The 27703-nt window shown below is 46.1% G+C and overlaps 1 protein-coding gene and 1 pseudogene across 1 annotated transcript in view; one reads left to right on the top strand and one right to left on the bottom strand.

Moving 5' to 3' along the window:
- Positions 1 to 27703, bottom strand: part of LOC143940046 (vomeronasal type-2 receptor 26-like) — a 244209-nt gene that overhangs the window by 37884 nt on the left and 178622 nt on the right. Inside the window, exon 4 of the mRNA XM_077461094.1 lies at positions 13394 to 13612. Coding sequence (XP_077317220.1) covers positions 13394 to 13612 — 219 coding nt within the window. The remainder of the gene's footprint in view (positions 1 to 13393; positions 13613 to 27703) is intronic.
- Positions 7733 to 8002, top strand: LOC143940060 (small nuclear ribonucleoprotein F pseudogene; annotated as a pseudogene).

Raw genomic sequence — 27703 nt, forward strand, 5'->3', positions numbered from 1 at the left:
CTCTGCAACTTTCTTATGGAGTTTCCGTAGAAAGCGAGTTTGGTGAACATTAGGGGCGTACAGAGAGACTATGGTATAGGGAGCACCCTTGATCATGCAAGTCAGAATGATGTAGCGGCCTTCTGGATCTTGGACACACAAGGTGGATTGGAACGCTAAAGAATTGCGAATGGCAATTAGAACTCCTTTTTTTTTGTCTTTGCATTAGCAAGATAGATAGTGTTAAACCATTTGTTGGTGCAGGTAGGGGGGTGGCTAGCTAAAAAATGTGTCTCTTGAGCGCAGATGATGTCACATTTGGTTTGCTTGGCCAGTGACCAGAGGGAAGCCCTTTTAGCAGGGTGATTGAGGCCTTTGACGTTTACAGATACAATTTTGATAGTCATGGTGCCGTAGGAATATGAAAAGAGCAGCAGCAAGGATGAGTGTTACCTTGAAATTGACTAGGAGGAGTAGGAGTCCAACGTGGTGTTCGAAGAAGTCTTCAATAAAGCTGTACCAGAGTTGTGCAGACTTGACGCTGAGAAGAGTGTTGCGTGGTAGGTGCGACCTGTAAGAAGAAAGAGAGGAAGAGAAAAAAAAAAAAAGGGGCGGGGGGTGGGGAACAGATCAGGTAGATCAGGAGCAGCTCCTTTCAGCAGGAATCAAGTGGCAGAGGATCGGAATTATTCAGATGAATGAAGGGGTACTTGTGTCGCAGTCAGAAACTTGGGATGGGTTCCCTAGGAGGAACAAAAGGTAGGGGTTAATTGGAGAGTGTTTCCACAAATAAAGTCCTGGGCACAACCGTGCCAGAAACACTAGGTGAGGGTAAGTAGTCTCTGTAGACCGAGCGTGACAGGAGATACACTCATACAGCGTGAGCAATCATGTTCCCCGGATTACTGTGGAGGAGAGTAAGGTTTCTGGGGTCTCGGTGGAAGAGGACGTGCGTGTACATCTCCCATATTGTTGTGGTCCATGGGGGTCACATCAGTAGGAATGATATTCCAGTCTTGTAGGAGTTTCAGTCCTTGTTGGAGTGAAGTGATCAGGTGTTTCGAACCGCCATGGTGGATGGATATTTTGGAGGGTGCAATCCACTGGTATTGGATCTGGTTATTACGCAGCGCCTTGGTAATCGTGTTAAGTTGCCTGCGCCTGCTCAAGGTGTGTTGGGACAAGTCAGCGTAGATTTGTAATTGATTGTACGGTTCAGGGAGAGTGTCCAGTGCTCTCACCTTATGCATAAATTGCTCTTTAATATGGTAAAAGTGCACTCTGAGGATGACGTCTCGGGGCACGGCGTCTGGGAGGAAAGCGGGCTTAGGTAACCTGTGAATGCGGTCAACAATGAGCTCAATATTTTTTGCATCAGGAAGCACAGCTTTGAGTAGATTTTTTGCGAACGAGGGCAGTTCAGTATTTTGGACGGATTCAGGGACTCCACGGATTTTAAAATTGTTTCGCCTTGCTCTGTCCTCTAAATCCGCCATTTTGTCCTTAATCCAGTTGATGTCGTGGGCCTGAGTTTCCTGAGCATCAATAATATCATTCACTGTAATGGTAATGTCTCCCACATTAGCCTCTATATGTGAGGCCCTGTTCTCTAGTGCATGGATGCTGTTCCCAAAGCATGTCTGCTTGTAAGGAGCTTCTGAGGGACATTAACATGTCCTTAAGGGTGGTGTCCATAACTGCTTGTCCTGCTGTAGGAAACGCTGCTATGGCGTCAGGCTGAGGGTTCTGCTGGGGGAGGATGTAGGGCATGGTGGCAGGCTGTATATCATCCTGGGAACCCCCTGTAGTATCTAGGCGCATTTTAGATTTGGCTGGGCTATGGGAGATTGGCGTTCCCGGGGGTGATGTGCAGGGGCTTCCCTCTCCGTTTGCACTTACCAGTGCGTTGTCTCGAGCAGGGATGTTTTTGTCTCGGCGGGGAGAAGCTGCGGCCTCCGTCAGTGTGTGTAAGCCTGAAGCCGCGGCGCCATCTTGGCCGCACCGCGCGGACGGCTGATACATATAAGCCGTTAGCTTGCGAGGGATGCGATCCTCTTTCCGCTTGAGGGACATCTCCTCTATGATGGACGGGTATCTGCGGTGCTCCACCGGAGCGAAAAAAAACACCGGGGAAGGCTGGAAGTCGCTCGGAAAGGCCGTAGAGTGAGGAGCTCTGTTCTCAAGCGGCCATACTGGTCACGCGCCGGACACGCCCCCCAAAGAACCACAATTTAAATAACTATAATATGTCCACTGTTATTGATCGAATAGCATTATTCGATCCCATCAGGCACAGACAGAGAGGAAACATATACACACAAAAAACAGTGCTTATATCAAACATAAAACAAAAAACATACACGTCCGGACGCCAGTGGGATTGGAGCTGGTCCAATGTTGGTGCAGATAATGTGCAGCAACTACTGTATATGCTAATTAGCAGTATAAGACCAGCATTGAATCCCCCCGGTGGCTCGAGCCCAATAGAGGATAGAGATAGCCAGGAAAACAGCAATTATAGCAAAGCCATAGAAATAATATCAATAATGATGGTAATCCCACCCGCTGGAATCCAGAAAGCCGAGTTGTGAAATCACTAAAAGTCATTAATCATTCGCTGTTCACGAGGGAACAGCCTACCGGTATTCATATAGTATGGTAAGTCTGTCACAGCAGCACGGATAATAGTTAATAATACTAATACAAAAAGTAATTGAGGAAGCTTTTCATGTTATTAGCTTTTTTCTTTCAACATCAAGCACTTTTGACAGTAATAAGCTTATTACTAAACTTCCCGTATATAGAGTCTCTTGTGCTGAGGGATATGTACGTTTCTTGACAATGCTATTTATTACCGAGCTGGAATGGGATGTACTTACAGAGCTAGAATCAAAATCATGTTGCTCCGCTTAGCCAATATATATCATATCGTTGACGTCATTTCTAGTGATTTATAGGTGCATTTTGTAAATTATATTAAATTAAATTTTCTAAACTTTCAATAAAGTAAGTCTTGTTTTGAGATTTTGGCGTTCTGTTCCTCAGTCAGCCTCACTTTTCTCTGGGTCACCAGCCTTTATGGACCCGTGTTTTGTTATATGCATTCTGATAGAGGTTAGAGGACAGTCCCATGCAACATCTATTGCACGCATAATTAGTAGACCTTCTTTGTCCCTTATGATAATTCTCATTTAAGACCGGAAAATTATGTGACACGTAGCACTCAATAAGTGAATACTTAAACTCACACTACCTAAAATAAGAATAGCACTCACCCCTTTATCACTAGTGTTAACCTCTTCCCTGTCAGTGACATTTATACAGTAATCAGTGGCTATTTTTAGCTCTGATCGCTGTATAATGTCAATTGTCCCAAAAGAGTGTCAAACATGTCTGTCCACCACAATGTCGCAGTCCCCTTAAAAATCACTAATCACCGCCATTACTAGTAAAAGAAAAATAATAATAAAAATCCCATAAATCTATTCCCTGTTTTGTAAACGCTACAACTTGTGCGCAAACTAATCAATATGCGCTTGTGATTTATTTTTTATTTTTTTACTAAAAATATGTAGAAGAATAAATATTGGCCTAAACTGATGAAGAATTATTTTTTTTTTCATTTTTTTGGTGATTTATTATATCAGAAAGTAAAAAATATTGTGTTTTTTTTTTTTTCAAAAGGTGATCAGAGGTGATCAAATACCACCAAAAGAAAGCTCTATTTGTGGGGGGAAAAAGTACATACATATTATTTGGGTACAGCATCACACGACCGCGCAATTGTCAGTTAAAAAAACACAGTGCCGGACCACAAAAAATGGCCTGGTCATTAAGGGGGCAAATTTTCTGGTCCTTAAGTGGTTAAAGTGGTTCTAAAGCCTTAAGGTTTTTCACCTTAATACATTCTATGCATTAAAGTGAAAAACCTTCTGTGCTTCACAATCCCCTCAGCCCCCATTATTCTTACTTGAGCCTGATTTGATCCAGCGATGTGCATGAGAGCAGTGGCTCTTGTTGCTGTCTCCCTTTTCCCTGGGAAGATTGATAGCAGCAGGAGCCATTAGCTCCCACTGCTGTCAATCAAATGCTGTATGGGAACAGGGGCAGGGTCAAGCCGCATGCTCTGTGTCAATGGACACAGACAGGGTGGGTCGGGAGCAAGCCTGCACAGGTGGCTTTCCATGGGGGCCAGGAGAACCAGTGGAGTACCCCATAAAAAGAAGATAAGGGCTGCTCTGTGAAAAACATTTTCACAGGGCATGTAAGTATGACATGTTTGGTTTTTTAATTAAAAAAAGAAGCTTTAACCCCCCTGGCGGTGTTCCCGAGTCTGGTTCGGGGTGGAAGTTTTATACCAAAAGCGTTAACCCAGAGCCAGACTCGGGACTGGATCCAGGAGGAGGTTTACTTACCTTGTCCCTTGGATCCAGCGATGTCCCCCCACTGTACGAGCGGCTCGTCCTCCGCACGATTCATCATGGAGACGATCTCCGTTCCCTGCGAGCATTGCGACGCACAGGGAAGGAGATCGGCGCCAAATTCTAAAAAGTGAAACACACACATTACATACAGTATAATGTAATCTTACAGATTACATTCCTGTATGTAATTATTTCACATCCCCTTTGTCCCTAGTGGTCTGCCCAGTGCCCTGCATGCAGTTTTATATTATAAATACTGTTCTTTATGCCTGGAAACTGGAGATTGTCCATAGCAACCAAAACTGTCCCTTTACATCAAAAATTATTTTAGACCAGCTAGAAAACAGTGATAATAAATTGGAATCACTCGCAGAATTGAGCGATAGCGATTTGTGGGGAGATCCGTCATCAAATATTGAAAAGTAATGACAGTGACAATTCTGCAGCTGAGCAAATTTCAGTGTTTTTGATTTGAATTATTGAATAATTTTTATTATTGTTATATTAATATTTGGTATAATTATTTATAGTTATTTATTATATTATAATTTATGATTTCATTTTTCAAACTTTATCATACCCAGGATGTCTGCTAGACTCTGGTTTGGACAGATTTAAGTGAGTTATTCCTAAGAATTACAGGACTACAATATAAAACACAAAATTTTCATGCAAAATAATTGTACCGCTTTTAGCACCTAAAATCCGAAATAATCGTACCGCCAGGGAGGTTAATGTCACTGTAATTCTTTTAGTAAAACTAAACAAAATTTTGGCCTAGGATTGCTATTTAAATTAGTCCAGCTTATGAGGCATCCTCCGGGACTGTGACATCATAAGGGGCGGAGTCACCATGTGACATCACCCGGTGACCCCGCCCCTTGTCCCTGTATAAGTCACCACACAATGCATCCCTGCCATTGTGGCCAGAGAGAGCGTCGTGTCAACATCGCAAGGAAGAAGAGAACAAGAGAAGAGAAGAAGGCGGCAGCGGCGGCAGCGGCGGCAGCGGCGATAGCACAGAAGACCGGGCCAACGCTAGTAAAAGAGCTATAAGAAGATAGCAGAGGCCCAGCAAGAAGAACCGAAAAGCGGGACAAGACCCCGAAGTCGGAAGAAGACCCCCGGACGTCGGGGATGACAAAGAAGAAAGCCGGGTTCCTCCGCTAGTAAAAGAGCTAGCAGAAGATAGCAGAGGAGACCGGAGAGAAGACCCCACAAAGACTGAAGAAGACCACCGGAGCTGTCTAATAAATGATTTTAAAAACTTGTCTTATGTTTTTTTTATTTACATTTTTTCACCAGGTAAATGGGTAGGGGTACATTGTACCCCATACTCATTCACATGGGGTGGGGGTACAGTATCTGGGGCCACCTTATTAAAGGAAGCTCCCGGATTCCGATAAGACCCCCACCCATAGACCCCGACAGCCAACGGCCAGGGTTGTTGGGAAGAGGCCCTTGTCCTCATCAACATGGGGACAAGGTGCTTTGGGGTGGGGGCCACCCCTTCCATGTTGAGGGCACGCGGCCTGGTATGGCTCAGGAGGGGGGGCGCTCGCTCGTCCCCACCCCCCTTTCCTGACCGGCCGGGCTGCGTGCTCGGATAAGGGTCTGCTATGGACTTTTTTTACAATAACTTCCTTCCCTAGTCCCGTCCACCTGGAGCCACGTTCAAAATGAACGGACTTTTCTCCGTGTGTGGGCAAGTCCATTCATTTCAAAAGTCCTGTGGACTAGCATACAGACGGGCGGATTGTCCGCTGGACTGCTGAGTCGGGCGGACAATTTTGAGTCAAAACATCTTTCTAGGTCCGCCGGACCTAGTCTGCTGGATAGTCCGATCGTGTGTATGCAGCATTAGACACAGTCAGATATGCTTTCTCTCATGCAGTAATTTAATCATATTATCTCCCTAGGGGATGGAGTGACACATATGGAAACAAAAATGGGGGACTATGAAGCCACTATAAATGACCTCATTGATACTCATGATGCACATATCGAGAAAAATAACTCGATAAAAGACAAGTTGGCAGATCTATCACATAGGTCCCGCTGGAATAACATTAAAATCTGAGGATATCTAATATCTGAAGTTCTGACAGAGATTAAAAATATTGAGTTGGTCATTGACTGCATTCACAGGCTTCCCAAACCTCAACACCTGCCTGACTCCATGCCCAGGGATGTTATCCGGTGCATCCATTTGTCATGCCAAAACACAACTTAAGCAGAAATCTAAAACCACAAGGACTCTACCTGAACCTTTTGCTCACCTACAACTGTTTGCTGACAGCATACATTAGAACTAGAGTTGGGCAAGCAGTTCAGGCTGAGCAAAATTTTGGCCCAAGCGCCTGTTCCGCCTGTATTGTGGACACCCGAATTTGTGCAGTGCTCAGACAGATGTTCACTCACCGAGTGCCCCACAATGCACTGCACAGTGCATTCTAAGATGCAGCAATGCACCTTGCAGATCAAGTGCAAGGCAAAATCATGATGACTTTGCCCATTCATGGCTCCGTGCTCATAGTCCCACCCCACACTATAAAAGGTTGCTTCCCACAGGATCCTTTTGCAGTGTGTTGTTGAAGTAGAGATAGAGCAGGGCTCTGTTTGCTACTAGTGAGCTAGTGTGTTCTTGTGACCCTGAGTGTAGAGTGTCAGTGTAGTGCTAGCATAGTTTGAGTATAATGTAAGTATTGTGTAGTGTCAGTGTAGCGTGTAAGTGCAGTGCTAGTGTAGCGTGAATATAGTGTGAGTATAAAGAGTGATAAAAGAGCGTGTCTGTCCACAGACTCCGTTGACCACCTGACATTTGTCAAAATGAATCAGTCCTGGATTAGCATCAGCTATCAAGCCCCTGATACAGATGACACTGATTAAATGTTTTTAGGATCTGGAATCTCTGCAAGACTGTCTAGGCAACTAGGTTTGTGGGTGTTGATTTTATTTTGAAGTAATTTTTTGGTATAGGATTTCATGGGCACAATTAACACCCAAGGACCAATTTTTCCACACCTGTTTGACAGGTTCACATCATTTCAAGTTTTTACAGCAAGGCCAATTCTTGCTTTCATCAAATGTACCTCTATAGGGTTATGGTGTAAAGGCACCACCAATACCCAAAGCCCAATTTTTCCACACCTGTTTGACAGGTGTATATAATTTCATTTTTTTGTTTTTACAGACATGCCAATTCTTGCTTTCATCAAGAGTACCTCTTATTTCCTGCTTTCTCCTGTGGTGTGTTCTCGGAGCATTCTGCAGGGAAATTTCTTCTTCCTTTCACTGGTCTGTGGATCAGCAGCGGCTTCAGCGGCTGAATGAGTTTGTCCATAAACCCAAAACCATTCCTTAATGACCTTATTGGTAAGCAAGTAATGGTGAAACTGAAATGGGGTATGGAATACAAGGGATACCTGGTATCTGTGGATGGCTACATGAACATGCAGTTTGCCAGTACAGAAGAGTATATTGATGGGGCATTGTCTGGACATCTTGGAGAAGTTCTAATAAGGTGTAATAATGTATATACAAGGAGTAGAAGAGGAGGAAGATGGCAAGATGAGAAAATAAAGCAAATTCCAAATTAGTTTTGTAAATTTATTTTGAATCTTCCCTTTTGAGGTTATTGTTAAACATTATTTTTGTATGCTTTGTTAAGAAAAATAAACAGATTTTTTTTCACGAATACCTCTATTTGATTACAATGTGAAGCCACCAGCAACTCCCAAACCCAACTCTTTTAATGGCTAATAACTTGTATATAATCCTTCAAAATGGGCACTTTTGATTTTTCAAGTTCAGGTCCCATAGACTTTAATAGTGTCCAAGGATCGGGTCCGAATTTTAGCGATGTTCGAGAGTTCTGGTGCAAACCAAACTGGGTTGTGTTTGGGACAAATTTACTTACAACCAGGGCTTTTTTCTCAAACAATAGCTGCTGGAACTCAACCACGACCCCCAAAACCCCTCCCCCACATACACCCTCCAAATCACATCAAATAGTGGGTGTGGTTATATTTCACAAACAGTAGAAACATCTTAAAGGAGCATGAAATATCAGGATTGCATTGCATACAGAGTTCATGGGGGTTACACACAGAGTGTAGAGCTGTCACTTGTAAACACAGAAACCAGACTTCTGTGTTTACAAGTGATTGTGTTGAGCAGGCACCAATGGGACTGAGCCAGAGGTGGTGGAACTGAGTTCCACCAAGTTCCCCCTGACAAAAAGCCCTGCTTACAACATTGCAGGAAACATATGACATTAACACAAGCCCTGCAAAAGCAGAAAGTCCCATATAAATTGGTCAACCCTGCAAAGCTGATGATTACATTCCAAGGATCCAAGCACATGGTATCCTCCCTACAGGAAGGCCTACATTAGCTGCACTCATGGGGTATCCTATCTGAGCCTCCTGCTCCTCTATCCATACAGCAAGAGAAGACCAAACTACCTCCTGACTGCCTACTGCCTCAATGCAACAACAATAAGCCAAGCCTTGCTAAAACAGTGCCATGGAGCAGGTTACTGCAGGTCAGGCTGGGTGATACAGCAGGTTGGGACTCTATCAAATCCACCTGGTTCAGGTTCCCATGCATTGCTTCAGTCAAGTTGGGCTTCCCATGATCCCTATTACCTTATCCAAGTTATTTCCCCTAATAAAATGTAAAAAATCAAGCTCATGGATTGTTCACTGACTGTGAAAGCAATTAAGGAAATGCATGTTAACTGGATGTGCAGAGCTTAGGGGACCCATAAACATAGCTGCTCTCAAGAAGGTAGCACTACACTTGGCACAAGGAGTGCCAGCAACCCAGGAAGTTTTTGTGGGTTATCAACCCACCTTTGGTTTTCAAGTTATTATTTTTTTAAATTTGAACGCTTCAACAACTACTAACTGCTAACTGTGTTCACACCACTTGTGCAGTCAACTCCCTCTCCAACAACAGTTTTAATATTTTTGAGATTTACACCTGCCAACCAGCTCACCTGTGGAATATGACATTTGCAAGGCAAGTCCATGCTACCTATATTCACTGCTCTCTGTAAAACCTATTCCTTTCAGCTCTATTTTGCAACAAGATTGACTACCATGACCATTAAGATAATCACCATACGCACAAGAGCTCCATAATGGCCACTTAAGCCAGAACTCTGCATCACCCCAGAACCCCGGAGCACACAGCAAGCTACACGACCCCCCTGGACAGCCACACTCGAGCCATCCAGATCTGGAAGACATCCAAGCACTCCCCTGTATGTCCGGACTGGCCGCCAGACAAGATCTTGGGCCGCAGTTTGCCCATGCTCAGAGGGACGGGTGTACCAAGATGGCCTCCGTCACCGCTACTAACGAGCCACAGGTGGACTGTGAGGAAAGGACACTGGATCAGAGGCAAGTGATTCTCCCTGCCACCCTCACATACTCCCAGGTGGCTCATGGCCCACTGACTCCCTCTCCAGTCTCCACTGAGTCTCTGCTGGGCCACGCCATGAAGGACTATACTCTTTCCCAGTGCACTCATCCACATGCATACTACTCCCTCCCCAGGCATGCTGGTCCAGGACCCGGCCTCATTGCTGGCAAACTTATTCCTCAAATTATCAGACGTCTTAGAGATGGGACTTGCCAATACAGCTGACAAAATTAAAAGAGACCTCAAATCTGGTTTTATAAACCTAGGTTCCAGAATGGAAGCCATAGAACATAAACTGGACATTACAGTGTCTAAAATGCAGCACACATTCAGGTCCTCCAAGATCAACTTGACACAGCCCTCTCCAGGATTGACGACCTGGTGAAGAATAGGTCCAGGAGACATAACTTCAGTAGCCGAGGCCTTCCCAAAACTGTCACCGAAATCTCCCCAACAGTGCAGAGCCTCATCAAGGACCTTATACACAACACACCCCCTCACCACCTGGAGTTGGCTCACAGGGCCCTAGGGCCCCCCAGGAAATACAGATCCCCAAGAGATATCATTGTGAAGCCACACTTCTATGCCATAAAGGAGAATGTTATGTGACAATCACACACCAAGTCTAAAGTGCTGTCCCAAGGTCACCAAATACAAATCTTTGCAGACCTTTCCCCCTCAACCATCCAGAAACAGAGATCCCTAAAACCACTCCTTACAGCCCTCACTCAACAGGACATCAAATACCACTGGGCTTTCCCATTTGCAGTGACATTTTCAATACAGGGAAAGGCACATTCCTTCTCTAACCTAACGGACGGCGAGAGGCTACTCCTGCACCTTAAATTTAAAACCCAGGAAGCGCCTATGTACTTTTCCAATGCTTCTGCGGGCTCCTCCAAGCACCCAACCCCAGCAAGCCCGGTATCCCCTCTCTGGGACAAAGGGAGGATCAAGAAATCCAAGGACAGCGGACCACCTTAAGATGGAGGAACAGGTCAATCGATACCCTGCCCACAACCGGGCATCCATTTCGCCAGGACGGCAGTCCACTCTGTTAAAGAAGCATTACACTCCTAACCCCTAACCTAAGCTGCCATTTTTGAAGGCCCTCCTATGTTAATCTCCAGGTTCATATCCCACCAGAGGACAACAGCATTGCTGTTCGAAATAAGAAAAGACTAATTGAAATCCTTGCAACAGAACATTCTGTCGCCCATTCTCTCCCAATCTCTATCTCTATAGGACAATCTGAAGCTGAACCCTTTCTTGATTTCAGAGTGTCAACCCCTAGCCCACATCTTTAACAATCCAAACTTCATCACAGGCCAAAACATTAAAGCTTTTAAATGGTGGTTGGACAAGGGGTTGTATTGAATCTGGCATTTTTTCATCTCCTCAGGACCGATATCTATGAAATTCTGTATGCAACAGCTGGAAATCCCAACTTCTGAACATTTCAGATTCCGACAAACACAGCACTTCCTACACAAAATCTGGAAGTGTAAAACAGCCCCCCAATGTTCACTCCATATGAAATATAGTGTGGACAGTCCATGGAACAGAGGGGTGGAATGTCCACTGTCTACTAGTCACTAGCCCAACATCCTTGCAAAGCCCCATGACAACCTGGGAAAATGATCTCCAAATATGCTGGAACTTGGAAAGATGGCAAACCTCCTTTTCTAGATCTTTTAAGGGGATTAGCAATGTCTCCCTCATAGAATCTAGCTTAAAAGTGATGAGCAGATAATAGCTCACCCCTGCTAAGCTGGCTACCATATACCCTACAGTTAACCCTCAATGCTTCAGAGGTTGCCAACTAGAAGGCACTATGGCCCACACTTGGTGGGAATGCCTGAGAATAAGGTCATACTGGAACAGGTTGTTTGCCTTGATACAAAAAGTCACAACCCACCAGATTCCAAGAACCCCAGCTATTTCCCTACTGAATGCTAACCTTCCCAAGACGACCAAATCCACATGCAAATTGATCCACTTCATATTGTTAGGGGCTAAGCTGACAATAGCCAAAGCGTGGAAACAACCCAGGGTCTCCTTCTTGACCACCAAATGCAAAATCTCATGGATTATGTCCCAGGAAAAACTCACAAGCATCCTCCTAGATAAAACCAGTGAGTTTGAGGCCACCTGGGAACTCTGGGTTAAGTACATGGGTATCGCTCTCATTCCTGGTGTACAAGCCTAACAAATTTGCTTCCCCACTCCCCCCCTGTTGAGTGGCTTAACTTTCTACCTCTCTCTCTTCCCTCTTCCTACTAATCTCTCGCCCTTGCCCCTTACACCATACACTATATACCATCTCTTCTCTCTAAGGGTACCTATAGTACAACTAACTACCTCTATAATGACTCTACAAAAGGTCCCTACCCAGAAGATATGATGTTTTGGTTCCAATGTTTCCTCCCGGCAGTGTCATTTGATGCAAATCCTCACCCAGTTCCTCCCATGGGGGAATGGGGGATGCGTTCCCTGGGCACAGTATGTTCCCCACAGTGGTGCCCGGAATGACCTTCTGATCCCTGAATTCAGATCCAAGGAACTGGGACCATGCGGGGAATTCAATTTAACAACTGAACAGCATGTCTTATACATATCTTTTGCACCTATTCAGTGTATTGCCAACCACATGGTCAGACCACTCATCTGTCTGTACATCCATTGAGGCTCTAATCCTACCTTTGTGTGGAGAATGAACACCCACCTTCTACAGTCAGCCAAATACTCTGATAACATCTACTGTAGAATAATTTTTTTATTGCCAATACCAACTCAGTATCTGACCCAACCACTGTGGGCTGTGCATAAAGCCTATAAGCACAGTCTATTTATTCAGCTTAGTACAAGAGCAATATACTAAGACCCCTTTCACACTGGAGCACCCTCCCTTTTCTTTTTCTTTTTCAAGTATTTTGATAATTTTCCACAAGATGATGCTATTTTAATAAAATAGATATTTTATATAGTGTTATTTGAAGCAGTATCATGACTGGCCTGTAGGTGTCAGTAATTGGCAGTTTTTTTCTGCTAGACAGGATGACACCAGCACTGGCAGGAACTGCTCTCTATGCTTTGCTCAATAAGCTTTGAACAATGCGTACAACAACCTATTAAGCACTTGGGGGATACTAACCTCTTTTCCATTTATCTATGGGGATGTTGACAACACAGATGAGGCTTTCTTGGGTGGATCTCCTATACCAGTGATGTCAAACCTTGGCACTCCAGATGTTTTGGAACTGCATTTCCCATGATGCTCCACTACACTGCAGAGTGCATGAGCATCATGGGAAATGTAGTTCCAAAACATCTGGGGTGCCAAGGTTCGCCATCACTGTCCTATAATATATATACAGTTCAAACTGCAACATTATAGAAAATGACTCCATGAATAGAAAATTAATCCATGCATTACCTCTTTCACTTACAGGTATATTTACAAATATATCATAATATGAAACTAAACAATCCCTATATATTCTAATTGTAAATCTCCTCAACAAACAATACAAACAGAAAACAATCAACTAAAGTCTTACTTTGCCTTTTTTCCAGAAGACGGGATTACTCAGATTGGTAAGTATTTCAGGCACAACGTCTGGTCTTGTAATGGTAATTCTGTTATAGGAATAATGTGTACTGTTAACATAAACCCAGTTTTCTAAAATAAGATTGGTTGAAACTTGTCTTCTCTCGTTGAAGTAGATCTTGGTACCGGGTGGTTCCATGTAATGAACATTTCTCACATATTTGTGCAGCTTTTCATGGAAGACGGAAATACAAAGTTTACCATATCACCATTTTTAAGGATTATAAATAAATAGAATAGTTATTCCTGCACTCCAATGGAATATGAATAAATAATGGTCAATGGTGTTGCAACCACATTATGGGCCAAACACTACCCAAAAAAAAAAATTTATGCAAAAAAATCAAGTGCGTAACACCATCACTTGATTGTTTTTGCAACCATTTTAAGTTTAACATATTACAGATGCACCGGCCCTCGCTTCCTCTGATCCCCCATTCTGACAGCTAACGGGGGATCTTCTCTCCCTGCTAGCTGTCACTATTTAAAAAAGGGTTCGGCCTGCCCAGACACGTCATTCATTCACAGTATTTTTGTGAATGAGAAGCCTATAAGTACCGACAGCCTCAGCAGCTGTCTGTAATTTCCAGGCTCCTAGGGAAGAAAATATAAATGTGTATTTTTTTTAATTTCTAAATATGAACTTATCCTTTTAACTTTCCACTGAACAAATTCAAATTTGATAAATCTACTAGTGGGATAAAAACTGGGATATTAACTGCTGTAAAGGGGTATATGGAGAGGTTAATAACCTCAAAATTTCCCCCTGGTATGTTACTTTTATATGGTTATGAAGTTGTCCATGATCGTGGTACATTTTCCCCATCCTTTTATACCTTTTATTTATTTATTTTTTATTTTTTTAATGCTCTATGTGACCTCTTTAATCATCTCAACACTGGACATTTTCACCCCCTTCTTTCCCAGGCCAATTTTTCATCTTTCAGCACTCTCACATTTTGAATGAAAATTACTCTGTCATGCAACACTGAACCCAAATAAAATTTTTATCACTTTTTTCAAAGAAATAGAGCTTTCTTTTGGTGGTATTTATTCGCCACTGGGTATTTTTAGTTTTATTTGCACTATAAATGGAAAAAAAAATGTACATTTTGACCAACATTTTTACTGCTACATTTCATTGGTAAAAATAACCCAAACCAGTGCATATTATTTGGTCTGTGTGAAGGTTATAAAGTCTACCAGCTATGGTACCTATCATTGGAAATTAATCAATCGTGATGTACTGACTGCTTATCTCATTTATTGAGGTCCTAACATGCCAGGACAGTACAAATACTGTCCAAGGAACTCTTGGAAGCAAATAGTCAGCAGGAGGAGAGCAGAGGAACAACAGCCTGCCGTGAGTTGATGGAGGAGATTTACGTATAATGTTCATGCACATCTAATCTTCTGGCTCTAACAGTGTGCTTTTGTTCTTCAATTAAAAATATGATGTCAATTAGAATTCCTATGGGCGTCCCATATTCCAATACCTATCCAAGTTGTACCCCCCCAATAAAACAGCAAAAACAAAACTCGCAAAAGACTGTTCATTGTCTCTGGAAGTGATGTATGAAGTCTGGCAGTGGGGGGATTTGGCGGATTGTTTGTTGCAACATCATGGCTACAATGAATTTTAATGCACACATACACAATTGAATATCCAATATTTTGTAAGATATAGTAAGAAAGTGGAAAAAGACATTGAGGGTTCAGACTTTAAAGGCAAGTTGGACCACATGAAATGTATAAAAACCTAAGTCACCCCGTTACATATCCACTTACCTGCATCACAAAATCACTTCATACACATCCCAACCTCCCGACTCAGAAACCAGGGAAGCTATTAAAACATAGCTATTGCCCTCGAACCATCGTCCAAACTTCCCCCCAGATGAACTCACACTACAACCATCTACCCATCCAATTTTCCACTCCTATAGAATTCTAGACAATACCAGCATACTCAGGCTTCTATCGATGACACGCCAGATACTTCCCCGAGGCAATTCCCGCAAGCAAACAGGAAAATGTCTAAAAGCTCATCTCAGGATCGTATTCCCCCACATGTAATAACTCCGGCTGAAGTGATTATATTTCCTATGTAACAAGATACTGTTGCTTCACAATTTTTGTTTTCTTTGTTTTGTTTTTTACCCACTGTATCACTACTGTTAATGATTTCTGTAAATGTTTTTTGTCTCTCCTCTTAAACAAAATTCACTTGGAAATGTATAAAAAATAAAAAAAATATATAAATGTTATTTGTACAATACAATATAAAAAGATTTGCAAAAGGAGAGCATGGGACTTAAAAACATATATTTACATATGTGTAGAATATAGGTGACATAGGCCAACCAGTGTAGGAGTAAATCATTACACCATATCAGATGAGTGAGCCCCTGTGCATTTGATGCACAGATCTGCCGCCTTCCCTTTTCTTAAATATATCAAATATTGTGAATGTAGCAATGGAGTGATTTTAATATTTGCAATTGGTAAAATTTCTAATATGGTGTTACACCGAGTAAATAGATACTAAACACGTCACACTTAAAAATTTTGCACATTTATGGAATGGTGCCAAACGACGGTATTTAAAAATCTCCATAGGTGATGCTTTATAAGCCATTACAGGTTACCAGTTTAGAGTTACAGAAGCGGTCTGGTGCTAGAATTATTGCTCTTGTTCTACTGTTCACGGCAATATAAAGAAAAAGTAGTAACCAGCAACTCCAACACCCGTATAAATATCTATATTTCTTGCGCAGAAGCAGATAAAATGCTTACATGTTTCCGCGAGTAGCCTTTGAGGACATTATAACAAGCCAAAATACCTGTTTTTGGATTTCATGTGCAATTTATGGATCTGTTCCCTGATGTGAGTGCTGCACGTGTGTGGTGCGATTGCCTTTTACGGATGTACGTATGACACCAATGCATGAGTTCGCCTTTGCACGTGAGCATGAGGGGACAGGGATGCTTTACATTTTTTCTTTCTTTCTTTTTTCATTTTTCTAATTTTTACACTGTCTCTTTTTTATCACTTTAATTTCTGTCAGAAGGAATGTAAACATCACTTGTGACAGCAATAGGCAGTGACGGGTACTCTTTATGAAGAGATCTGGGCTCTCTTCTGCCCTAAAAGCATCTGATCACACTACCACTGGTACGCTGTGACAAATGTTCATGGGAGAGTGATACATTGACAAATGTTTTTGTGCACTGGTACACTGTGACAGAGGATTTTGTGCACTGTACACTTGTCAGGGCTGCACTCAGCCCTTCCTTCTCAAAGCTGGCCGCTCAGCTATTGGCTTATTTGCCAGATCCTATATCTCCACAGTAACTCACCTGTTGATGTCCAGTCCAGATGATCTCTGCCTTCGCCTTGGTTACATCTCTAGAGATTCTCTCCTGTGTTCCTGTTAAAGACTTGCTTGGCTGACATTCCTTCTGGCTCCAGATCCTGCTTGCTGTTCTATTACTCTCATCTCTGGCCCCCTGACGTTTTGGCTTGTCTGACTATTTGTTTCTGGTTCCTGAACTCTGGCTATGCTTTGACTATGTTTTTTTTTTTTTTTTTTTCCATAAAGATTTTATTAAGGTTACAACATAGGCAGGTACATATAAGTACAATTTCAACAGGTACAGGTCAGGAGAAGACTCCTGGGTGTACCCAGCAAGAGACAGGGGGGGGGGAAGAGTCCATTCCAAAAGATATGCTAGGTTGAGTGCAGATGTCACTTTGTGTAAATATAGGCAGTAGAAGAGGTAATCTGAACGGCGACCAGCGCACGTCCAAGACGCCCACATAGAGATATGCGGAGAAGAAGGACCATTTATGAGGGAGACGGAACAATAGAATTTGGGGGGGGGAGAGGGAAGTGGGAGGAAGAAAAGTGGAGAGAAAAAAGAAAAAGTGGGCAAAAGAGGGGGGGGGGGGAGGTGGCGGAAAGAGGGAAAGGAAGAGAGCGGGAGAGAGAAAAGGCGGGAAGAGAAAGGAAACGAGAAGAAAGGAGAAGAATAGAGACGAAAAGGGAAGAGAAGGAAGGGAAGCGGGAAAGGAAAGGGAAATGGAGAAGGGGTGTAGCACCTCGGTCAATATCTGTAAAGGGGGGAAATGGGGGGAGGTTTCAGGAACCCAGGGAGGGGTCTATGCACAAGAGGGAAGAGCGTGTCGTTTGAATTCTGTGGTAGTGATAAAGTGAGACCAGCAGGCCCAAGTGATCGAGAACTTCTCCGTCCTTTCCTGTGCAATATGAATCAGCTCTTCCATGTCACGAATCCTGGAAATAGTGGCATACCACTCACCCAATGTTGGGGTGTGTGTAGTCTGCCAGTGTCTTGGGATGCACAGTCTTGCAGCGTTGACCATGTGCATGGCCAGGGATTTGAAGTAGGCCCTTTTAGATAGGGATGTATGATGGAGGAGAAATTGCTCCGGCGTAAAGTCCAGAGTGTAAGTGGTAACTGATGAAATGATCCTATGGACCTCCCTCCAGAACAGTTGGATGCCAGGACAAGCCCACCAGATGTGTATCATCGTCCCAACATCAGCGTTGCATCTCCAACAGGTGTTTGGGACAGCGGGGGAAAATTTGTGGAGACGGGAGGGGGTCCTATACCATCGAGTGAGGATCTTGTATCCATTCTCCTGTATAGCGACATTCATCGAGCCGCCGTGAGTGTATTCATGAATTCTAGTCCAGTCCCCAGGGGATAGGGGGGTCGTCAGTTCCCTATGCCAGGAAGATTGCGATGGAGTGAGGGCTACGTCACCCGGGTCAAGTATAAGGCCGCGTACACACGCGGGGACTGTTCCCTCAACTTTGTCCGCTGAAAAGTGTTTCGGCGGACAGTCCGCTCGTGTGTGGGCTTTCAGCGGACAGTTTCAGCGGACAGTCTGACGAACAAAGTTTTTCGGAAATTCCGAAAAACTGTCCGCTGAAACTTGGTTTGAGCGGACAGTCCGCCCGTGTGTAGGCTTGTTCGTCAAACTAAGTCTCGCGCATGCTCAGAAAGAATTTACACGCCGAAGGTTGCATTGCAGTGTATAGGACGTCGTTTTCTAGTCCCGTCGTACGCGCCGTTCACGTCATCGCGCACGGTTTCAGCGGACTGTTCGTTCGTCGTGTGTGGGCAAGTCCGTCCATGCTAATTTTGAGCGGACTGTCCACTGAAACTGTTTGACGGACAAAGTTGAGCGAACAGTCCCCGCGTGTGTACGCGGCCTAAGAGCATATAGGATGGAGATGAGGTGTTTCTGAGGTGTCTTACGATTGCATAAGTCCTCAAACGGGGTCAGACGTCTTGCCCAGCAATCAGAGGCACTTCAGGTAGATAGAAAGTGGCGAATTTGTCGGTAGGTCCAGAACGAAAAAGGATGAGGACTTGGATAGGCTCTGGAGAGTGTCAAAGGAGGCAATCTTACCCCCCGGGTAAAAGTGAGAGGCAAGGACGTCCTCAAAGGGCCATTCCTGCCGGAGAAAATTGGGTGAAATTCCAGGGGGGAAGTCAGGGTTGCCTCGCAGCGTGGTCAAGGGGCCCGGGGTCAGGGCAATACATAGGCGAGCAGGGAGTTTCTTGTGTAGCGTCAGGGAGGTATGGATAAGCGGGTGCGCGGCAAGCGCTTGGGGCCATTGTGTCTGGAGTAGCCAGGGAAGAAGGTGGATAGGGACAGGGGAGAAGGCATTTTCCAGGAGGACCCATAGTTTATCATGGGGATGAATATTCCAGTCAGCAATTCTTGTAAGATGACATGCTACATAAAATTTATAAAGGTCCGGGAGGGCAATGCCTGCTTTAGATTTGGGCAACGTGAGGCGGGTATACTTGATCCTCGGGGGAGAATCCCTCCATAAGAATGCAGAGCACGTCCTCCGGTACGAAGAGAAGAAAGAAGTGGGTAGCTCTATGGGGATGGTTTGGAATAAGTAAAGAAAGCGGGGCAATACAATCATTTTGATCAAAGCCGCCCGACCAAACCATGATACGTTTAAATGTTGCCAGTCCTTGAGGTAATTTTGGGTCTGGACCAGGGTAGTATGGAAGTTGAGGGGGTAAAGGTCCGTGAGGCGATGCGGGAGTTTAATACCTAAGTAAGAGATCGCGGTCCGTTCCCATTTAAAGGGGAAGGATTCTTGACAGTGGGCTACTTCAAGGGGGGGCAGGGTGATATTCAGCGCCTGGGATTTGGTGTAATTAATTTTGAGATTGGAAATCTTCCCGAAGGCCTCTAGGTCTTGGAGTAACGAAGGCAGGGAGGTGCACGGGGACCGCAGGGAAAGCAAAACGTCATCGGCAAACGCGGAGACTTTATATTCCCTGCCCCCCACTGTCACTCCCCTAACGTCAGGATTCACTCTAAGCTTATTTAAGAGGGGTTCCAAAGTAAGGATATAAATTAGAGGGGAGAGAGGGCAGCCTTGGCGAGTGCCATTAGTGATGGGGAAGGCGTTCGATAGGTGGCCATTAACTCTCACCGCCACGGTGGGGGCGGAATACAAAGCCATAATGGAGGCAAGCATACGATCTCCCAGTCCCGTAGCCGCCAGAACTGCTCGCATGTAATCCCAGGCCACTCTATCGAACGCCTTCTCAGCATCAAGAGAAAGTAGAAAGCCTTGGGTTTTGGATGAGGTAAGCCAGTGATGTAAGTTTAAGGCGCGATGGTGTTGTCCCGGGCCTCCCTACCCGGGACGAAACCTACCTGGTCGTTGGAGATGAGGGCGGGAATTAGGGGCAGTAGCCTGTTGGCAAGCATCTTTGCATAGATTTTTATATCTACGTTTAGTATCGATATTGGTCTATAGTTAGCTGCAAGAAGGGGGTCTTTGCCTTCTTTAGGTATTACGGAGATGTGAGTCCTTAACATCTCACCTGGTTGTACCGATGGATCGGCCAAGGCGTCAAACGTGTGGAGGAGGTTAGGGGAAAGGACATCTCGAAAGGTCTTATAGTACTGAAGGGAAAACCCGTCGGGACCCGGGCTTTTACCGACTTTCATTTGTTTCAGTGCTGCATCCAGCTCTGGAAGCGAAAACCGCTCTTCAAGAGATTGTACACACTGGGGGGAGATAGACTTAGGGCCATGGAGAGAAAGGAACTCTGTGATAAGGGCGGGATGCGCGTCCCGGGCGGTCTGGGACTGTTGGGGTGGTCGGAGGTTGTAGAGTTTGGTGAAAAAAATTTCTAATTCACTTGCGATATCTGCGTTTTTGGTCAGTAGGGGGCCCTTGGGGGACCGAAGATTATGTACAGTGGGAGACAGTTTGGCGGATTGGACCGAACGCGCCAAGAGACGGCCACATTTGTTACCATGTTCATAGAAGACCCGTTGGCCAAGGATGTAGCGCCTCTTGGCGCGTCTGCCCAACTCCTCCGTGAGTAGGGTGCGAGTTTGGATCAGGTCTTGGAGGGTGGTTTGAGCTTGGGATTGTTTGTGGGATAGTTCCAACAATTTCAACCGCTGCAGGAGGGAAGACATACGTTCCTGGTGGAGTTTTTTGGCCTGCGAGGACATAGCTATCAATTCTCCTCTGATCACGCATTTGTGCGCCTCCCAGAGGGAAATCGGGGAGACAACCGAACCCGCGTTCTCCTGGAAGTATAGCCGCAGACGTGTGCGGATGCGTTCCAGGGCGAGGGAGTCTTTGACTATGGATGGGTTGAAAAGCCAGATTTTCGTTTTAGGGCAGGAGTCAGGAAAGGATAATGTGAGCGTGATAGGGTGATGGTCTGAGAGAAACATGGATTCAATGGAGGACTGATGTAGGAGGGGGAGGTCGGCCTGGGATAGAAAGAAGAAGTCAATTCTGGAATATTTTTGGTGGGGGGCCGAAAAATACGTGTAGTCTTTGGTAGAAGGGTAGAGGGTGCGCCAAGCATCATGGAGGGACAGGGCTTGTAGTTGGGATTTGATCTGGCGTAGGGAGTTGTAGGTCAGCGAAGAGGTTCCGGTGGACGTATCTAATAGAGGGTTTAGGGCGTTAGGGCAGTAGATATTGGCCAACGTGATCGGTGTGGATGCGTATGTACCCTTAAGAAAAACGTACCTGCTCTCCGGATCTATCAGAGAATCAGTCAGATGGAAATTGGCATGCTTGGAGACAAGAATGGAAACACCCTTGGACTTTGCAACAGGATTGGTGGCATGGAAGGCAGACCTGTATATGTGGTTCGACAGTTTCGGAATGGCATCGGAACGGAAGTGTGTCTCCTGCAGGAGAATAAAATGAGCTTTAAATTTGGTTAGAGATGAGAGCACTTGGGACCTCTTTTCCGGCAAATTGAGTCCCTTAACATTAAGGGATACACATTTCAACTGCAGAGGGTCGCTAACCGGGGGAGAGGGCCGCATTGTCAGAGGCAAACAGAGACAGAAACTGTCACCCGGAGTTTATAGGGGTAAGGGTCCAAACGGGAGGGGTCCAGATGGGAGAGAAAGGGAGGAGGGCTACACCCCTGGGGGAAAGCGGGTGAAAGGGGCAGAGAGTGGAGGTAGAGAAGAGAGAGGGGAGGGGGTTGGAAAAGAGGGATAGGGAGAGAATACAGGGAAGAGACCAGGGAGGAGATCGGGGGAGAGCAAGAAGACAGGAGAAAAAGACTGAAGGGGGGGGGGAGAGAAAAGAGGCAAGGGTGGGGGTCCGGGGGGGGAGTAACCAGAGGTAGGGTTAGACCAGCTGCCCACCTAGGGGGGTGAGGGGGGGAATCTGGTATGTCAGCCTGATCTCAAAGAGACCTCTGTGTGGGGACTGTGAAACAGGCAGGGACCGCGGGATGGCCGTGGTCTGGGGGAGATGATGGGAATGAGGGGGACTCCACCTGCCGGGAGGTGGGTCCACGCGTAGAGGGGAGCCTACCAAGGAATAGGGGGAACCTGAGGGAAGAACATGCGAGCAGAAAGCAGTAGTAAACCATGTATACAGTTACACTTAGCCTTAACAAACAGAAAATTTGGCTATAACATAAACAATCGACCAACCCAATGCAAAGAGAAAAAAAAGGAACAAACCCGAAACTTAGCCAGGAGGAAGGAAGTCCGTGGACTGACCAGCTCGGAGTACCCACCCCTCCAAAAAAAAAAAAAAAAAAGAAAAGTAAAATAAAAGAAAACAGAGCAAATAAAAACATCCAACCAAGGCCGGAATGTAAAACCCGGGTGGGGGGAAGGAGGGAAGGAGGGGGGGGTAGGGGGAGAGGGGGAAAGGGGGAGGGGGAGGGGGAAGGAGGGGGGAGAGGGAGGGGGGGAAAGGGGGAGGGGGAGGGGGAAGGAGGGGGGGAGAGGGAGGGGGGAAAGGGAGGGGGGAGAAGGAGGGGGGAGGGGGGGGAAGGGCAGTACAGGGGGCAATGAGAGAGGGGGGGAATAAGGGGAGGCAGGACTGGGGGAGGAGAACACAGGGGGGGATCAGGAACAGCCATGGGGTATCAGGCCCATCCAGGGGGTGGAAAATAAGTCAGCACACGTCATCGAGGGTTAGCTCCAAGAGATGGTCCGATGGATGTGAGCTGGGGGAGACAACTGCGAGTAGGGCCCGTAGATGTCCAGATCCAGTTATGGGGACGGGTGAGGAGTCAGGCGGACAACCGTATTCAGGCGGGGGAGAAAATGCATGACCCACTCTTGCATAAATTGTAGAATGCACTGCGTCTCAGGGCCTCTGATGGTGATGAGCAGCAAGACACAACAAGCAGATCCATCACAGGTACGGTATGGGAAAAGTCCATGGCCAGGAGCAGAGCAGGAGAGGGGGGGGTTCCGACAGGAGCCCGAGGAGGCATGGCGGGGTCTTCACAGTCATGATCTCCACTATGGAATACGGAGGTAGTGCAGCCCACGCTGTCAGGTGAGCCAGGAATCAGTCCGAAGCTTCCCCCAGGCTCCCACGGGGCCGAAGCGATGGCGTAGAGTGATGTCGCAATGAAGCCAGAAGGTGAGTCATACACGTAGAGGGTGCTCCGTGCTGGGACGGTTGCTCGGGAAGGCTGGAAAAAGAGTCGGGATTCAGTCAAATGTTCGAGAGGGGGGTGAGGCCTGCAGCCAAAATAAACATCCCAGATAATCAGTGGAAACCCGTTGAGGGACAATGAAGGAGGCAAAGCAGGACCCGAGAGAAAAGGAGGTAAGGGGGATTGGTAGGCTGGGGGGGGTACTCACGAACGGCAGGTCATCGGCAGCAACAAAGTTCCTCAAGCTTCCAAGGCCTCACCTCTCATCAGCGGAGGAGAGGGGCTGCGTGGGCGCAGGTCGCGGCGGAGCGGGCGGGCACTCTGTGACATCGGTCCAGGCCTGCGATGGCGGGATCTCTGGCGGGCAGCTTTCGGTGAGGGGTTAAGCGATACAGGCCGCCAGGGTTCAGCTGGAAAGAAAATGGCATACCAATCCGGAAGTTCAACGTGCGGGAGATCAAGTTGATCACAAAAGGCTGGAAGGTCTTCCGGTGTACGGAGGAGAGCTGAGCGCCCCCTGGAGGAAGCCGAAAGGCCAAAGGGGAACCTCCAACGATACTGAATGTTCCTGGTGCGCAAGGCCTCTAGTAACGGTCGCAGTGCCTTCCTATTCTGGAGGGTAATCTGTGAGAGGTCTTGAAACAATTTCACCTCAGCCCCATTAAAAGATATACGGCCTCTTATGCGTGCTTTGCGGAGAATTTCTTCCTTGAGGGGAAAGTTCACAATAAAGCAAATTATGTCTCTGGGAGGGTCAGAGTCTCTGGGCTGAGGGCGGAGGGCACGATGAGCCCTTTCCATGGCTATGGGGGAATCCGCCGGGCGCTCCATGAGGTCGTTGAAAATGGCGCATAGAGTTGGTTGAATAGCGTCGGGTTCGACGGTTTCGGGGATCCCCCGTACCCGGATATTGTGTCGGCGCCCCCGGTTATCCAGATCCTCCACATGTCTGTGGAGCTCAAACACTTGGGCCAGTTGGGAATCATAGGCGGACTGTACCTGGCGAATGGCTGCAGCATGCGTCTGGGTGGTCTGCTCCACGTTGTCCATGCGGTGGGCAACCGCAAGCAGGTCCGCCTTAAGGTCCGCAATCGCCGCAGTCACTGTGTTTTTAATGTCCTGAGCCACCTTCTCTAGGTCCAGGAGGCTCGGGGGATGCCCCCCTCCGGCGGCGGATAAAGATGCGCCGGGCATGTGAGTGAGCGGCGGTTCGTCAGGTGAGGCCGGGGATCGGGCCTGCAGAGGCGCGTGCGTCTGGTGCTTCTGCGACCGGAAAATCTCCGGGATGTGTCTCTCCTGCGGTGTCTGGGAGTCCTTAGGGGTGCGGGAGACGGACGAGCTCCTAGTGGACCTGTGCATAGCAGGGAAGGGTGGTAGGCTCCCGTATATGCCGATGTTATGTCCCCAGAACGCGGGAGCTCCCAAGTTAGGCAGCCATCTCGGTCTCCGTCCAGGCCACGCCCCCGCTTTGACTATGTTTACCTTTTTTTATTATTATTAAACAAGTGTGATTTAACTGTACGTCTGTCTCGGTCTGATTCATGGTTTCTGACAGTAGCCGAAGGCCATAAAGAAGATTCAGTCAATCTACTTTTTGGTAATATTTTTTCCAGATTGAATGAGCAGGAACACTACATGGATCAGTTTGCCATGGCGATACAACTGCTCCTGAGTCGCACGGCTCACCTAGAATCTCCCACAGTGACTGCTCTGGTACAACCTGTGTTGCAGGCCGACCCTGCTGCTGCTCTAGTCTCTGTGCAGGCACCTGCTTCGAGTATTACCTCTATAAGAGGTATGTCTGGTTCCGTTCCGCTTCCCCAGCGATTTGGGGGGTGATCCAGTCCAATGCAGATGGTTTCTCATCCAGGTTGAGATATACTTTGAGATGCTGCCCCAGGCGTTTCCCACGGACAGAAGCAAAGTAGGTTTTGTGATATCTTTGCTATTCTGAGAGAGCCTTGGCCTGGTCAAACCCTCTATGGGAGAAGCATAAATCTGTTGTCTTGCATTATCCTGAGTTTGTGACTTCTTTTAAAAGGGTATTTGACGTTCCCGCATGCTCCGCTTCTGCTGCCAAGTGCCTCATGTCCATAAAACAGAGTACGATTGCTGGAGGAGTACCACAATTTTAGCGAAGTCTTTGACAAAGGTCAAGTAGGTAGTTTGTCTCCCTACCGGTCGTATGATTATGCAATTGAACTTCAACCTGGTGCCATACCCCCTCTGGGCCGGGTTTACCCTTTGTCAGTCTTGGAGGATAAGGCCATGAAGGAGTATGTTGCAGACGCACTTTCTCTAGGTTTCATTCACAAATCCTCATCTTCTGCTGGTGCTTGTTTCTTCTTTGTGAAGAAGAAGAGTTGTGAACTGAGACCTTGTATTGATTATAGGGGTCTCAATCATTTCACGATTAAGAATGCCTATCTGATTCCATTGATTACAGAGTTATTTGACCGCCTCAAGGGAGCAACGGTTTTCACAAAGCTTGACCTGAGAGTGGCATACAATCTTGTGCGCAATAAGGAGGTCAACGAGTGGAAAACTGCTTTAATACCAGAACAGGCCACTATGAATAGCCTGTAATGCCTTTTGGCCTTTGTAACGCCCCGGCAGTTTTCCAGGAATTTATTAACGATGTCCTCCGAGATTTGTTGCAATAATGTGTGGTGGTTTATCTTGACGATATCCTCATATTTTCCAAGTCCCTGGAGAGCCACCACACAGATGTCTGTTGTGTGATTCAGAAACTAAGAGAGAACAATCTCTATTGTAAATTGGAGAAGTGTGAGTTCCATCATGAACAGGTTAAATTCCTGGGTTACGTCATTTCCACTGCTGGTTTTTCTATGGACCCTGAGAAACTTTCAGCAGTCCTACAGTGTCCCCGACCCGTGGGTTTATGTCCTCTGCAGTGTTTTCTTAGCTTTGCCAACTATTACCATTTTTTTTTTATTTGTAACTTCTCATCTCTGGTCAAGCCACTGACTGATATGACAGTAACCCACAGAGTTTGTCTCCGGAGTCCATTAAGGCATTTGAGAGTCTCAAGGCTGCCTTTGTTTCTGCTCCCATGTTACCACATCCTGATCCTATGTTACCTTTTATCCTTGAGGTTTATGCTTCTGAGACTGGAGTTGGTGCCCTTCCGTTTCAACGTCCTACCTCTGAGAACATTATGTATTGTTGTGGCTACTTTTCCAATAAATTGTCACCTGTGGAGTGCAATTACAAAATTGGTGACAGAGCTGATGGCGATCATTTTAGCCCTGAAAGAAAGGAGACATCTCCTGGAAGGCACCACTGTGCCGGTTCTCATTCTTACTGACCATAAGAATCCCACATTCTTGTCTGAGGCTAAACGCCTCTCTCTCAGAAGTGCGATGGACTCTTTTCTTGTCTACTTTCAATTACATTGTCTCATTCTTACTGGGTACTAAGAATGTACTGTAAGGACTGACGCTTTGTCACAACAATTTTCCTCCACTTCCAAGATGGAGTTCAGTTCCAATTCCGGTGATTCCTCCTGATTATATTCTGGCTATGGTTCATTCCAGTTTCACTTCTCCTTTGGGTGACAAAATTCTTTCTGATCTGATCCATGCTCCTCCTGAGAACTTTGTGACTGACTCCCAGAGAGTCTCTGTATTGCCATGCTCCAGACTTACCATTCTCCCAAGGCTGCTGGCCACCCTGGGAAGAATCAACTCTTTTGGGCCATTTCCCAACAATTCTGGTGGCCTAGTCTACATACCAATGTAACCGCCTTCGTAGCTGCCTGTCACGTGTGTGCTCAGATTAAGACTCCACGACACCTTACAGTGGGCCTCCTACAACCCATACCCAATGGAGAGAGGCCCTGGACCCACCTGTCTATGGATTTCATTGTGGAGTTACCCAACTCCCAGGGCAAGTTATCCTTATGGTGGTTGACCGGTTCTCAAAAATGTCCAATTGAATTCCACTTAAGAAGTTGCCCACTTCTAAGGAACTGGCTTACATTTTTGCTTGGGTGATCTTTTTCTTACATTGGCTTCCCAAGGTGATTGTCTCGGACAGGGGTAGTCAGTTTGTGTACCAGTTCTGGCGAGCCTTTTATGCACAGTTGGGAATTCAGGTTGCTTTCTCCTCTGCGTATCACCCGCAGTCTAATGGGGTCAATCAGTCCTTAGAGAAATTCCTATGTTGCTATATTTCTGACCATCATAACAAATGGTCAGACCTCTTACTATTGGCAGAGTTTGCTCACAATAGTGCCTTGAGAAGTGCTCGGCGGTGGACGCTTTCTGAGGGAGCTCCGTGT

This window comes from Lithobates pipiens, unplaced genomic scaffold, assembly GCF_037356315.1.
Source record: "Lithobates pipiens isolate NorthernLeopardFrog02 unplaced genomic scaffold, aLitPip1_a1.2 Scaffold_3, whole genome shotgun sequence".
Taxonomy (NCBI): domain Eukaryota; kingdom Metazoa; phylum Chordata; class Amphibia; order Anura; family Ranidae; genus Lithobates; species Lithobates pipiens.